Below are 15,873 nucleotides of genomic sequence, written 5' to 3'. Positions count from 1 at the left end.
AGGAGGAGTGTCCTTTTGCCCAGTCCTGAGATTTAACTGTATGCCATAATGTAGCCTCAGAAAAGAGTCTCATGCTGAACACTGGGATGAACCATGGCCATTTCTAATGCTAGAGGACCTGCAAATATTTGCTGAATTTCTGAAGTCCTACAGGTGGAGATATTGAATAAAAGAATCCCTGCATAAAGCGGCTTTGTAACTGATGTTCAGTATTGAAAATACCAAAACGAGATTAATACAGTATTCTTGTATTTCACTTGTGTGAGTGATCTTGTTGGACTTGTCAATTAGTGAAATGTAATTACTTTCTTGTTTACAGAGCAGCTTTGAGGAGTCTTAGTTTCTTCTGTGCTACTGTTTTGCTGCTTTTTCCATCTGTGTAATAAATATATTGATTTTTTTTTTAAATTCTTTTGCTTTCTATAATTCAAATAGCACTGCAAAGCTGTGAATGAATCCAGGCATTTGTAACTGTATTAACACTTTTTTTTAATTATAAAGAATGATGGTGTAGGGTGTATTCTGGAAAGTTGTATTAAAAATAGACCTTTTTAATATGGCTCAGTGACAGTGCATGATACTGGGTGTAGGAGATTAGTTTAACAAATATCAGTCTTTTAATGATCAAAATATTTTTTTCTTTCTGAAATGATCAAAAGCAGGAACACTCAGAAGAGGTGCTTTATCTACTGTTACTTGAATTGGATAGTTAGAGTTGGTTTTGCAAAGCAAGCTTTCCTGAATACCTATGGTAATAGGAGTTTTTAAATAGCTATTGCATCTGTTCAGTGAAGTCTCTGTACTGCTTAATATGCACTGAGGGGTTTATAATTTTTGTCTAGATAGATATATCAAACTATAGCTTGCTTTTTTTTTTTTGGTCTCTATTAAGATAAAACATCGATTCCCTTATGTTTTAGTATTGAATGTGTGATGACTTTTTATTCCTGCCTTTACACAAGTGTATATATGAGCAAATGCTGTTTTTCAGTGTGCAAATAACCTGTTGCAAATTTCAGTTTGAAACAATATTTGCAGCACTATTCTTGATATGTTGATAGTACTGCAAATTTTCTGGAGTGTTGTGTGTGAGCTTTTAATCCAGAAAAAAATGCACCCTTAGGCATAAAGATACACTGTCACTGTACTGACCAGACATGAGAAGAATAGGATAAGTAACTTCAGAGCAAAGCATTGTATCATTAGTATTTTATTATTAGGCATTAGAGATCAGATGTCTAATTAGCAAACTGTTAAGCATCAAAATTTCATATTGCGTTCCAAAGTGGCCCAGATTTTCTAGTTTTCTGTTTCTCAGTATCAAACCTTTAGAAAAAATATTTCATGTCATTTTTAATGAGAAGTTATTTCATTATTTTAATGAATAATATTTAAGACAATATTTTTGTCTTAAACTGTATTGAGAGAAAAATTTAAAAGGCACATGATAGGTAAAACATGACACGCCTTCATGCTCATGCCTTCTGTTGCTCTTTTTATTATTTAATAACAATTAATTAGGTCTGTTGCTTTTTATGGAGTGCAAAAGTTAAATGACTTTTGTCCATGTAGTTACTTGCTCCTTTAAACCACACACGAGAAAAGATTTAGGTGTGCAGAGAGTAACTTGTAGAATTTCTTTGTTTTCGCCCTCAGGGAGAGAGGTTTGGAAAGAGCAGGGAGAAGGGCCCTTCAGGGTGTGAGGGCTTGCGGAGAAGTCAACCTTCCACCTGTCCGGGAGGAGCAGGGCAAGCTGGGAGCTGAGGAGGACAGCAACACAGGCAGGGCCTTGTCCTCGTGAGCAAGGGCTGCAGTCCCGTAGTAGCCAAACAGGAGGATCAGAGCAGGTTCAGTGGCAGTAACCAGGGGTGGCGAACAGCCCAGTGGTCTGTAGCCATGAGGCACGTCTTAGGTCAAGCCACGAAGTCAAGTCAGTGAGTCAAGGTCAAGACCAGTAAGGTGCATAGATGTAGCTCAGGCAAGGACCAAGGGCAAAGGCCTGACCTTGAAGGCAGTTCTTGAATCGTGCAAGAGAGGCCTCCAGTGAGGCTTCTGGCAGCTCTTATCACAGCAGTCCAATCCCAGGTTACTCAGCTGCACTGTATCAGAGCTGGCCTTGAGCACAGGCAGCGAAACCCCTGGCCGGGGCTGGGGGGAAGAGGTGGTAGAGCCTGTTGGCGTACTCCAGGGCCTGACGTAACCAACCACACAGGGAACGTGGGCGCAGCACGGCCCTCAGTGTGGATGAAGGTAGTTGACGCTGCTGCCGTTTTACCACCACCTGGTTGGGTGGTGAAGGACCACGTTCTGTGGTGACGACCACCTCCTGCGGTAGGTGGTGAATAGGTAGGTTGCATCATGTATAGCCCAGCAGCCTAGCATCTGAGCTATGCTGGCAACATTCAGTGCTGGACCCACTGTTGGACCATGGCGGTTATTTTCCAAGTTAGTCGTGGAAGTGCAAGGTGAACATAAACTAGAAAAAAATTGGAGCAAATTCATAGTCTTTTTAATGGAAGATAAGATGGCGTACCTATATGTAATTGTAATAAATTATTTTTGTTTGATGAAAAAGCCAGAAATAATCCATCATTGTTGGAGTATAACTTAGTCCACACTGAAAGCAGTTTTTAATTTTAGCTGTGCATGGAAAGGACACGTGCAGAATAGTAGAATGAATTTTTAAGGTTCTCTTCTGTCAGTGTAATGTTCTGTTTTGGGCTCATTCCTTTTAAATTCAAGTAGTTTCTCGTGGAAACAGACACCCTGTAACACTGACAGGTTTTGATGTTTCTGATTTAAAGAATAATTCTTCTGCCTCAGGAAAATTTAGCCCTGAAATGAGAATAGGGTGTTCACAGTGCTTTATTTTTAGATCTGTGTGTCTATATTTTAGAAAAAATAACTCCTAAAGTGCTTTACATGCTAACCTTTTATTTTTTATCTGAGAAGTACAGGCACATGCGATTTTTGTGGCTCTTTGCCAAAAGATTATCATTTACATAAATATTTCTTTCAAAGGCGTAGTTTAAGACATTGAGCTCAGGAGGTTAGAATAGAGACTTCAATCTGCACACCAGCAGTGGGCTATTGGCTTCTGAACAGTAGCTTTGTTCATCGTATTCAGAACACTGTTCGCATTCAGACTTAAGTAGAGCTGGCATTAAAATTCAGCTAATTTGTTTCATGTGATTCATCAGCTGTGTGTTTTATTTAAATCTATGTCACATTCTCTTTTGGCTTTTTATTTTGTAGATTTAAGTGTTGAAGTAGGCCACTCTTTAACTCTTCAGTCCCTGACTTTGAGTGACTTAATTTTCATTTTGCCAGTGTTGCACTCTTGTCTAGGATACTCACAGTATCTAACTAAAGTGTGCATTAGTGGTTTTGTGGTTTGTTGTGTGTTTTTTTTTTTTTTTTTCCACATTTCTGATATTTGAATAAAAGCACATACATTTACAGTCAGCTTAGTCATAGTTTTATATAAGGCAAAATAGAAGTACCTAAGTAGTAGCTAAATATTGGTGTAAAATATACACTTCTCAGATTCTGTTGAGTATACAAGTTTTACTTTGATACTGCCAATGTTCTTATATTTTTCTTTTGACCATTCACTCCTGGAGGTGAGGGCCACTTTTAGCTCCTACTAGATTTCTTTAAACACTGGTGGAGAATGAACTATTTCCATTCTTTGAAACTATAACCTACTTCTGGCTGTCAAGTTTCTCTTCTCACAGAAGCACCACCTTTTATTCTCTTAAGGCTGGAGCCTGTGAACCCTTACATGCATTGAACTTCCCTAAAGTCGATAATCCCACTGCCATCCGGACGACTGCTAATAATGATTTACAGGATCAGAACCTTTGTTAGAATAGGCTACACTTGCTTTTATGCTTTATATTTGTTACATTTTCCTGTGCCGTAGAAGTAACATCTCACTGTGAATAGTTATTTGTAGATACTGCTTATGACAGCATGGTATGGCAGTATCCTCCATCTGTTAGGTACATGGTCCATTCAGATGTTTTCTGGTAAAATTTATAGGAACTTCTTAATTCTACTTTTAGTATAGGGCAAGGCTGTCCTAAAAGATCAGACTGAAAGATTAACATGCAGTTAAAATACATTTTTAATGAAAAGAGTTGCACTTACTTCAAGCATCTAGCATTGATCCTCAATTCTTTTGTTTCTCTTAACATTAAATGCTAAATATTCTGTGTAAATATGCCACTGTTGTCTCTGGAATAATCCTGTGGCACATAAAATTCTACTTTTTATGGAGGATCTAAAAATAAAGGTAAAAGAAAATCGTTGCTTTTAAAGAGCTAACAAATTGTGAAATAAGGTAACATCATTCAGCTAATGATAGATTTAGTTCATTAGCTGTATTAAAAATATAATTCAATTACAACCAGAATTTTTTTTAAAGTGTTACGTTCTTTTCTCTTCATAGAAACATGAGTGTGAATTTATTTAATGTAAAAGATTCTTGGTTGCATTTTGATAGGCTACTGAGTGTGCATGAGGGCTCCTTCCTCCCTTTCCATCCATGCATCAGTGCAGTCCTTTCCCCCACGACAGCACTGGCAGTGGCCTTAGCTGCTTTAATTGTTCAGTAATCAGAGAAAACTCTTAAGATTTCTTTGTGCTATGCTAACTTCTTTTTAGCAAGTTATAGCAGCTCACAGAGCAGTCAGCATGTCTATGCTAAGTCATCCCTTTTCGTGGAACTGTGATCATATGTCTTTGGGAAAAGCCATTAACTAGTGAGGTGCATCATTCATTTTATATAAAGTTTTTTATTTTTCTATATATATTTTTTTTCTCATAACTTTTTTCTATTTTTATTTTAAATACAGCGTGGTTACTTCACTGGTATCTATATAGAGTGCTGTCACAGTCACTTTATAGTCATTACTATAACCATGTGAACTGTTCTCAGTGCATTCTTTCACTGTTTCCATTTTTATTATACTGGGTGTGAGAAACGTTTTTTTCATTTTAGTAATCTTTAATTTAGATTATCGTTTCTCATTTGGTATCAGATGAGATACCAGTCATGATACTATGAGATGAAATGTCAAATAAGATAGGTCCATCTGACCCATCGTGTCAGCCTCCATCACTTCCTTAGAATCATAGAATCGTTAAGGTTGGAAAAGACCCTTAAGATCATCAAGTCCAACCGTTAACCTATCACTGCCAAGTCCACCACTAAACCATGTCCTCAAGCACCACGTCTACCCGTCCTTTAAATACCTCCAGGGATGGAGACTCAACCACTTCCCTGGGCAGCCTCTTCCAGTACCTGACTGCCCTTTCAGTGAAGAAGTTTTTCCTAATATCCAACCTAAACTTCCCCTGGCGCAGCTTGAGGCCATTTCCTCTCATCCTATCCCTTGTTACTTGGGAGAAGAGACCGACCCCCACCTCGCTACAACCTCCTTTCGGTAGTTGTAGAGAGCGATAAGTTCTCCCCTCAGCCTCCTCTTCTCCAGACTAAACCACCCCAGCTCCCTCAGCCGCTCCTCATAAGCCTTGTGCTCCAGACCCTTCACCAACTTCCTTGCATTTGGTGGGAGCTTTTCATAAACTTCCACAAGGCTGACATTTAACCCTTCTCCTTGTTCCTTCCTAAAACTTTTTACTACTGCTTACAAAAAACCCGCACCATTGCTTGGCGATAGTCATAATGCATCAGCAGTGCCTTATATTGGTCATGTCTCATTGTTTTGTTGTTCTCTTCTGTTTGTGGCTTCTTGTCTTAGAAGGTGAATTACTTGAAAGCAAACAGTTGTTTTTCCAATTTTTACCATGAAATCACGAACAGTTGGGTTTTGGTCAGTGTCTAAGGTGCCTGAATGTTCCTGTTACGAGAAACGTTAGTTTAAAAATGAGATTTTTAACCAAGGAATTTCTGATTAGAGTATCAGAATTCGAATGGATGTTTGAGGTTAATGTTGACAAATGTTAACTTCCACTTACTTTGAATTTGATGTTACTGATGTATAAATTCCTGATCTGATTTTAGTCTTCTGTATGGCTTCTTTGAGATTGCTCTGAAGCATACAATTAGATCAGATTACTTAGCGGTTTGAGATTTTTTGCATATTAGAAAATGTTAAATTGTTGTTTCTGGAGACAGTGCAGCTCTTTATGGTTTCTCTTCATTTTCTGGAGAATAGGGTGAATGGACGCAAGCGTACTAGTATTTCACCCCAGAATATCACTATGCAAATGGAAGTCATACTGTAATAAACATGATTTATGATTTATCTAATCCCTCCACCCCCAGAATTTCAAAGAATATTCCTACAACTAAAGATGTTGAACCTCTACTTGAAATTGATGGAGATATTCGGAACTTTGAAGTATTTTTATCTTCGCGAACACCTGTTCTTGTTGCACGTGATGTAAGAACCTTTTTGCCATGTACTGTAAACTTGGATCCCAAGCTACGAGAAATCATTGCAGGTGAGTATGCTTTCAAATAAATGGAAAATGACAATTATGTTATTTCTTGTCATTTTAGGTAGAGCTACTTTGCATGTTACACAGAATCCTAATTTGTTCATCAAATCAGACCTTCAGATTGTCCGATTTGACTTCAGTAACAGGCCATTCAGTTTCAGTTAATAGCTTTGCTGTAAAGGCCAGATCATACTAGACTAAAGCATCTCTTTTCAAGGGGGGAATTGACTGTTCTTGATTTGAAAACGGCTTTAGCAGATGGAGGAAGCCAATACACACAATGATATTTTAGTAGTAGGGATGCAAGTTGACTTCTAGACCTTCGTTAACAATTTTGAATAGTGTAAATAAGATCCTGTAGAAAGGAAGCCAGTGAAACAAAGTGGAACGTCTCCATTTGATAGATACTCTGCTAGATAACTGTGCAGTTGGTATCTGTGAGTTACTTTTTAGTCTGCTATAGTATGATACTTAAATTCATCCTAGGGCAAGTGTTGTTTATTGTCTAGTGGTTGTTAAGCAGTTATCTTTACTTGCTTGTAATTTCAAAAAATGCAGTCAGGTTCAGGTATGTTCTGTTCTGCAAAAACACTCTGCTCAGCATTGGAGTGACTGCTCACTGCTGCTGTGGGTTGATGTGACGCATGGTATGGCACTTCTTGCCCTGTCTTAGGGATTGCTATTGGCTCTGGAGTAGGGCTAGGGCATCCTAACATTTCTGCCTGCTAAGAGATGCTTTAGCTTTGAAGAAGGATGCATTTAGCTTTGAAGAAAATCAGAACTTTAAATTTAAAATAGAATCCTTATGAGGCTTTGGTATGATAGTGAGTATTCTAGGTGGGAACTGAATTCAGGTATTTATAGTTCTCTTTGCCTGTCTTTTCTGTCGTGACACTTTTCTTCAGTCCTCAACTGTAATCCTTTTTGTTCTTACCTTTTTCCAACTTCCTTCTCTGCACTTGATAGCTGCAGTGGGATGGCCTAACTTTGTTCACAAGCTCTGTCTCATTAATCTCTTCAGAAACAGAACAGGTCTGACTATCACATCAGACATACCATCAGAGACATGCTTACATCAGAGACATACTTGGCATGATGTGTTCCTGCATTGCTTCCTGTTTGGGTTGGGATTTGTAACTTGTTCTTTCTGAGAATGTTTAGAGGCATTTAATATGCTACATAAATTTATGCAATAAATTGTCCTAGCTCTCCTAAAGACTCCTGCGTATCTGTGATCCTCAAGAGAAATCAACTGAATGCAGCTGAAAGTGACATTTGATGTTCTACTTGATGAATTCTGATTGGAGTTAAATACACAAAAATGTACTGTAATGAATTGGAAAATAAAAACTTTTTCAAGTATTTCAAGAAAAATCTCATTCTTTTTTACCTTTTTATTTTTCAGATGTTCGTGCTGCAAGAGATCAAATGAATATTGGAGGACTTCCTTATCCCACATTGCCTTTGCATGAGGCACCTGCTAGAGCAACATCTCTGTTCAGTCAGCCTTCATCAGCTTGCTCTTCTACAACCTCTTTCAACGGACCTTTCAATAGCGGAGTTTTATCACCGCAACCTCATAGCAGTTACTATAGTGGTATGACAGGACCTCAGCATCCATTTTACAATCGGGTAAATAATCGAGAACCAATTAACATTCTTCTGATTTAATCTGGTAACATTGCAGATGTCATCTATGAAATATTAAAAGACCCATGCAAGTTTTATTTAGTAATGGCAAAAACTCCAAAAGTTGGTGAATTTCACAGTAATGTTCAGTCACTGTAGTCTGGGGGAGAAACGTGGTAAATTGCATCAGAAAAACAAATTACACAAGGGGAAAAAAGGTCAAATCATTTTGAGACACTGCTCAACTGTAGGATATTGCAGGCCTGTTTTATTTTTGTGGGGTAAACTGTGCTCAATCGTTCGCGTTCTTGCTCACAAACATTGGAAGGGATCCCAGCTTTTTCTTGGTGACTTTGGTTAAAACACACAGAAACTCAAGTGGGGAGCTACATCACAAGAATGTATGTCTGTCTTCCCTTTTGTCTCTTTTTAAAGTTATTCTGGGATCTTTTCCCTAAACTGGTGTTGCACTAGTTTAAAGGAATTAAGATAAATTGCATAAAACATACATTTTTGAGCTATTTGTGGGCCTCAGAAAACATAATCCTGGGCATGGCTCACTTGAAAATTGAATGAAGTACTTACTGTATATTTGGAGCGAGTCTAAACTTTCTATTTTTGTGGGATGTATTCAGTATTTTTAAACTTTATTTTTTACTTTTTTTTTTTTTCTGCAGTACTATCAGGAAAAAAAAAAAGTGGAAAGCTGATAAAAGTCATAGCTTACTTCTGTATACAGGAAAAGGCCTCAACTTTTAGTAGCTTTGACCATAGGTAAATGCTAAAGCTAATAAGCTGGAAAGAAAATTTAGTTATTCCTAAATCAGTGTTTGTTAACCAAGGCAGAAAAGGATACATGTAGCACAGAACTTCTTAAGTTGTCTGTTCTAAAGTTATTCTTATATACCCTCAATACAGTGACAATATACTATTTTGTTGAAAATACCTTAAAATGACATATACTTTGAAGTAGTCCAACACTGATAAATGCTTGTCACATGAATCTTTGTGCTGATACTAGCTCAGCTTTGTTAAAGTAGATGTTTAATTGGAAGCCCTGTTTTTGTGTCTGTGTTACTGTACATGACAAGGTTTAAAATATGGGGTGATATACAGTTGAAACTCTTTTTTTTGCGCTCTAATAAGCGTTACAAAGGCAATTATTGGTGAGTCATAAGCTGTTCTTACAATCAATTTATTTGTTCATTTGTATTAAATGCATACACAGGCTTACAGGCATGCTTACTTTTTTGCCTGCTGAACAAAATACTTCTGTTTCGGTCTTTCTCTCTGAAATTTTATACGGCCCTTCTAAGGTATAATTGGTTTTAGTGTTTCATACTTTCAGATACTGACAAAGAGCTGTATTCGTTACTTTGGAGTCATAAAGGTACTGTCATGAACACCGCATACTGAGATAAGTGATAAGAACCTTATAATAGAAAATTTAGACTGAGAGGCCGTTTCCTTCAGCATTTTCAATCATATTTCACTTCTCGCGTTTTTGTAAGAATAGTGCTTAAAAAAAGAACAGCAACTGAAGAATAGGCTCTCCCCAGTGGAAGTTTCTGAGCGAGGTCTTGGATACCTGTATGACAGAGCACAGTGGGTTCAAATGCTTCTGTGGAAATGCCTGAATTTTATGCAAAAATGCACTAATTCTGGGGATAGATGCCTTATTCTGACCAGTAAATGTTGTCTTTAAGCATTCATATGTGCTTAAGAAAAAAGCCTTTGAGCTGTTGGGGAAAAAGCTCGGTTTGTTTATTTTTAGGAAATACGTTTTTTTATTATGTCTGTTTCTGCTTTGTTCTTCAGATTCTCCTATGTTACGGACCTTGAACTTTCAGTGACATAATCTATTCATTTTTGGTTTAAAACCCCATTTTCCCTCTGTATAGCTGTAAAGGAAAAATTGTAGTCCCATTTAGCAGCTCTTCAACTTGGCACATTGGCTCTCAGTATAGTGGTATGCTGGATGAGTACATTTTATCACTGTCTAACGGCCTGGCTATGAGTTGGATTCAAGTTCAGCTTCTCAAAATTGCTGCTATCATGGATCATTGTGGAGATCATGTTTCTTATGGGGAAGGTCAGAGCGGTAGGCAAGTCTGATGGGGATTTCCTGGGTGGGAACTAGAAATTATGGTATGTGAAGAGTTTTTTTGTAAAAGAGGGGCAAATTCTTTGATATCTTGGAAAAAGAATAAACAGCTCATTTATGCTTTATAGGCTATCTGCAAACAGCTCTACAGTGGTTTATGCCCAACATGTATTTATATTGATCTCATGTTTTCACAGTATCTGTATTACCATACTTCAAATGAAGATTGAGTCTGTAGAGTTCAAGCCTATAATGGAGAATTAATCCCACGGTTGGGAAGCAGTGGAGTAGCTGAAGTGGGCTCAAGGCATAATTAGAAATTATGAAAGAATTGTGGGATAATTGCCTTAGTGGACAGATTTTTTTTCATTGCTTTCTAGTTTGATGACTCGCAACCAACACACAGGTGCTCACTGTGTTTCAGAGGATAGTCTTTGCAGTGAGAGCTAGGCACCTGAATGTGGTATGATCATTAAGCATTTCATGCTTGGGGCTTTTCCATGCGGTTGAAGCTGTTAGTGGAAAACTGAGGCATTTAATTATTCTAGAAATAATATGAACTTTTTTTGAAGAGAGTTTCTTTTCCAGGAACTACCATAGAATCTGTGCCTTATGACAGTGAAATAGTTTTAAATCAGTGAATTTTCTGAGTCATCCTATACTAACCAATAAATGTAAGGCAAAGGCTAGGTATTGGTTCTCCTGCCTATTTGAAACAAAGCAAACTTCCACATTTAGACTAATGGTTACAACACATATCATGTCACTTCATCTGTTGGAAGAGCATATGAACTTTTTTGTGGTAGTTGTGTGAAAGAGTGTGCAAAGGCTACCTCTAGCAGCTAAGAATATGAAACCATTTGTATATTCCAGAAATTACTCAAAGCTGTAGCATATGCCGTCTAAGTCATTGATGTATGAGGAATTAAACTTTAATTTCTCAGTTCATTTACAGCTGCTTCTGAATGCAGTGTTTTTAGTCCTTATAGACAAATCCAAAGTGGAATACTTCAAATTTTACTTCTCCCTCATATATTGGCCATTGAGTCATATAATTATTTACTCTATGCTGAACTTGGTGCGGTAGACTACTCAGAATCTTGTCATGTGCAGAAACACAAACCAAATAGTATGTTCTGTTTTGCTAAATACCTGGGTAATACAATTTTTAAATGCTATATACAGAAACATCAGAAATCTGCAATACAGCCGTTTTTTTGAGATTTCTTTTATTTTTGATAAGAACTGGGTAATGAATTGAAATTCCTAAAGTCTAAAGGCTCTATTGCTTTCCATTACGTTGCCTTAAAAGAGAATTGATAAGGAGAAGAAACTCTTTATTTTAAAACCTAATTCAAATTCACAGATAGGTCAAAACAAAGATTCACAATATTGGAAAAGCAGTTTGTATTTCCTAGCTGCATTGCCAGCTGTAAGGTTCATAACTCTTAAATGCACGCTCGTGCATACACACGCAGAGGTTTTGTTGCATGCCAGTGGGTAGCATGTGAATGTCAGGGAACATGTTTTTACAGTTGATTTTAAAACATGAAAGATTGGAGCATATAGAGTCCTCTGTTGGAAGTATATTTTTAATTTTGAGATCTCTATATCTTAAAGAAGTGACTTTATTAAAAGCCTGAGTTCTCATTTGGACCCTTTACACTGATATGCTGATAAGACTGTTGGAAACTTGGATAGTGTTTATTTTTTTGAAATTTGTTAGTAAAAAGGGATAAAAAGGAACCTGGTTATAAAAATCATGATTAGAGTTAATTAATATTTGTGATGGGGAAAAAAAGTATTTCTATTGTAAAAAAAAATGTTTCTGATATTTGTTTTATGACAATTAACATTGTCCTTTAAAATGGTATTTGTATTGAACAACATGCATTGACGTATTTCCAACAAAACAAAGCTCAAATATTGTCTGCTATAAAAATCTATTTATAGATTCATAAAATCTAGTATTTGTGGAAGTCTTCAGATTGGTTAACACAAATATGGGAAGTTCTAGCGATGCTATTGTGCATCACGTTTTTTTTCTTTTGGTACAGTTGCCTTCAGATTATGAAACATTGTAAGTTTTACTGAGCATCTAATTTTTGGTTTAACAGGTCTGAGAGAATGAAATTATCAGAATTATCCTTAAATGATCCTTTTCCCATACTTGGAACAGATGTTAGAGTGTAGCTACCAAAACCACTCCAACTCTGTTCCTCCAGAATACCGTGCCGGAGCACCCATTGGCATTGAGGGATTTCAAAGAACTCACTCCAGAGCTTTTGACTGAATTCTGTTCAATGCAAAAAGTAAAGAACGCTATTAGTAATTGCTGTTTTTCACTTTATTAAACTCAATTAGAGGATGTGTTTTGTTGAAATAAGTTTTATTTTATTATTACATTTTGATTTGTGTAATTGTTTGTCCCTTTTTTGTTACATTTTTTTTTTTCCATAGCCATTCTTTGCCCCATATCTTTACATGCCAAGGTATTACCCTGGCAGTTCTCATCTCATCTCACGTCCACCACTAAAAACGAGTTTGTCCAGAGATCAGAACAATGGCCTAGTAAGTATTTTGAAGGATACTTCAAATACTAACCTAGACAATAAATATAGTGAGTAATGAAAATGAAGGTTATTAATGATGATTCACTATTAGACAATTACAAGCTCTATATTACAAATAGTTTAAGGAAAGGTTTTATTAACATGTAATGTAAAATGTATTTTGTTTTAACTTTAGAAATTACTTGGAGAGGAAAACCAATTCTAACATCCAGGTATCAAAATTAGAGGAGTATGACCTGTAATATTGGCAGGAAAATACTTCAATGAAAATGCCAGCTGTACTACAGTAAAGAAATTGTTGTAGTGGAATATTGTAAGAAAAAGAGTGATACTTGTAAATTTGTATTAAAATTTTTGTAAGATAAAATGACATCCTTTAATGTTGTAGAGAATACTAGAAATTGGAAGGCCAAAGTAAAAAGTTAAAAGGAATGTTTTAAATATTTAAGTAAAACAAAATACATTTTATCTCAAGTATGCATTAGTTGTAGCTTGGTTTTGTAAGTACATATAATTCAACTTTATTTACCCATTGAAAAGGAAAAACAAGCAGACTTTTCTAGCTTCCTATAGAATAATAAAATTCCTATTTAACAGTATTTATTTTAATGACAGATGGCAGTTCAAACAGAATTAAGAAGTAAGGAAGGCTAAATAAGTAAAAGCCTCACTTGTCAATCAGCTTATTTCTAGGATATTGATACAATGAGCAAAGCTATTAAAAGGTGGTGAAATCTTTAATCACTTAAGCAAAACCAAATGTGTTTCTGTTGAATTATGTATTATTACGAGATCATTCTCATTCACTGTTTACTTCATATTTTCTGTTGAGCCCTTGATCATTTTACCCAAACCATAATATTTTGTTGTTGTTAGGATGTTATCAAGGAGGATGCTGATGAGGGGCTTCCTTCACCCACAGACCCCTCTATGGTAAATGAGTAGTCATGTGGTGTGGAAATTTTAGCATCTCATTGCTTTTTCAGCAGTAATGAGTCTGCATTAATCATAACTGCAGTTCACTAACACTGCATCAGTGGCTTTGGTGGGCAAATAGAGTAGTTGAAAACTAATGTAGTTCGTGAATGAATTTAAGAGCTAATATTTCACTTATAAGATGTATTATATTTTTCCCCTGTAGTTTTCCCCTTGCCTTTCTCAGTAGCTATGGTGAGCTTCCAGTGAAAGAGTGTTGTGGTAGCTAAACAGAGTGAAGAATGACAGCTGGTCATTCGGTGCTTAGATTTTAGAATGAAGTAACTGTGTTTTTTCTGCTTCAGTTACCTCTCTCACCTGATCCATAGTTCTTTAGTTGGTGACATAAAACTATTGCAGTTAACACAGTATAAAGCAACTTTCAATAGAAATAAATAAAAAAAAATGCTGGTCATAACCTTATTCTTGTGACAGAATGCTAACATCTACCTTTTCCATGACTTGTTGTTGTTTTAGTCTAAGTATTCACACAAAGATGTCCTCTTTATGGGTATCTGTTTTAACTCTAAGTGGGGGAATCAATGGAAAATAATTTATTATTACCAAAGCAAAGAGGTTAATCTGATTGTCATAATTCTCTTAATACTTGCTGCCAATAGTTGTTGGCAAAAGTTCTAGTTTGATCTCGGTTATTTTTCCTTCTAGTGAATCATTGCAAAAACGTCTTTCCATTGTTGTGCAATGAAAAAACCCACACACAAATTCCAGAACTGTATTTAACTGCACGTAACCTTCACTGAGCACCCATGTATGGGCGACGCAATGGAAAATGTACCCTGAAGTTCTCTCTTTCAGGTCATTAACTGCGTTGTGTGAAGGGATGACTTTGGAGTAAGTTTTTCTGGTAGTGCATTTTTTGAGATGCTGATGCCTTCCCTGTGTTTGATTCCTTATCTCAGTATCCCATTCTCTTCCCAGTCCTTTGCAGTTTGTCAGTGCAAGGAGAAAACGTAAGGACTTTTGAGAAAACAGTAGAGCGATGGCTGAAGTATGTGTGTATCCATGAGTGTGAGAAGGGATGCAGGACTGGAAAAGTGGTACTTAGTCTCAGGGCAAAGTAGTGAAAGAGCGCTAGCAGCAGACCTGGACCTGGTTGCTCTTCTGCTTGCTGCCCTGAGTGCACACATAGGCTGCAGTTTCAAGCAACAATTTAAGAGACTCATGTACGTTATGGAGTCTGTTGGCTGTAGGTAAGAAAATACAGGAGTTAGAACATTAAAAGGAAACGTTTGAAATAATGGTAATGGAGGATTTTATTAGATCTATTTTTGAGTTTAATTTGTACTCCTGTGAATCTGTGTAGTACAGCACATTGGATCATACACTTTTCTAAGACTTAGCAATATTTAACCTACAGTGTAAATCTAAAATTTAGATTTTTTTTAAATCTCTTGGGTAGTTTGCAAAAATGTTGTTAGTCAGGGTATGGGAGTAGAGTAGAGTAGAATAGGAGTGTTTCAGTTGGAAGGGACCTACAGCGATCATCTGGTCCAACTGCCTGACCAGTCCAGGGCTGACCAAAAGTTAAAGCCTGTTGTTAAGGGCCTTGTCCAAATGCCTCTTAAACGCTGACAGGCTTGGGGCATCGACCGCCTCTCTGGGAAGCCTGTTACGGTGTTTGACCACTCTCTCGGTAAAGAAGAGTGTGTGCCTGACAGGATACCTCTTCAGGGTTTCATCTATTCTAAAAACACTTCTTTTGTAGACTTTATTGAAATTTCTTTGAAAGGAAATAGTATTATACTAGTTTTAGGTACTGCAGTTATCCAGAGGTGATGGGTACAATAACTTCATCTAGCTATTTAGGTAGCTCTTAATTGATGGGTCATTGCCTCTATATAAATGATACAGCTTTTACTTATTAAATGGATTGGTGCATGCAAAGTAATGAAATAAACTAAAATACTGTGCAAAGTAGTTAATGAACACCAAGATGTGTAACTGGTTTGATGATTGAAAACAAGAGGAGCATGTCGAATCAAAATTGTCTTTCATGCAAATCTGGCAAGGAGACAGAAATGTTGTAATTTTATATCTGTGTAAAATAGAGACTAATCATTCTTTTGAATGCTCCAAGTCTTACAGGGCAAAAACCAGTTT

At 36.7% G+C, this 15,873-nt stretch overlaps 1 protein-coding gene across 3 annotated transcripts in view; it reads left to right on the top strand.

Moving 5' to 3' along the window:
- The window catches only part of KIDINS220 (kinase D interacting substrate 220), an 80,726-nt gene that overhangs the window by 51,785 nt on the left and 13,068 nt on the right, over nucleotides 1–15,873 (top strand). Inside the window, exons 23-26 of one of the 3 annotated variants that reach the window (XM_082305621.1) lie at nucleotides 6,296–6,474; nucleotides 7,877–8,103; nucleotides 12,665–12,775; nucleotides 13,654–13,710. In XM_082305621.1, the coding sequence (XP_082161747.1) occupies nucleotides 6,296–6,474; nucleotides 7,877–8,103; nucleotides 12,665–12,775; nucleotides 13,654–13,710 (574 nt within the window). The remainder of the gene's footprint in view (nucleotides 1–6,295; nucleotides 6,475–7,876; nucleotides 8,104–12,664; nucleotides 12,776–13,653; nucleotides 13,711–15,873) is intronic. The other 2 variants (XM_082305619.1, XM_082305620.1) reach the window with 2 other exon arrangements.

This window comes from Platalea leucorodia (genome assembly GCF_965183815.1).
Source record: "Platalea leucorodia genome assembly, chromosome: 3".
In the NCBI taxonomy this organism is placed as follows: Eukaryota; Metazoa; Chordata; class Aves; order Pelecaniformes; family Threskiornithidae; genus Platalea; species Platalea leucorodia.
This window is presented reverse-complemented; position numbering and strand designations above follow the sequence as displayed.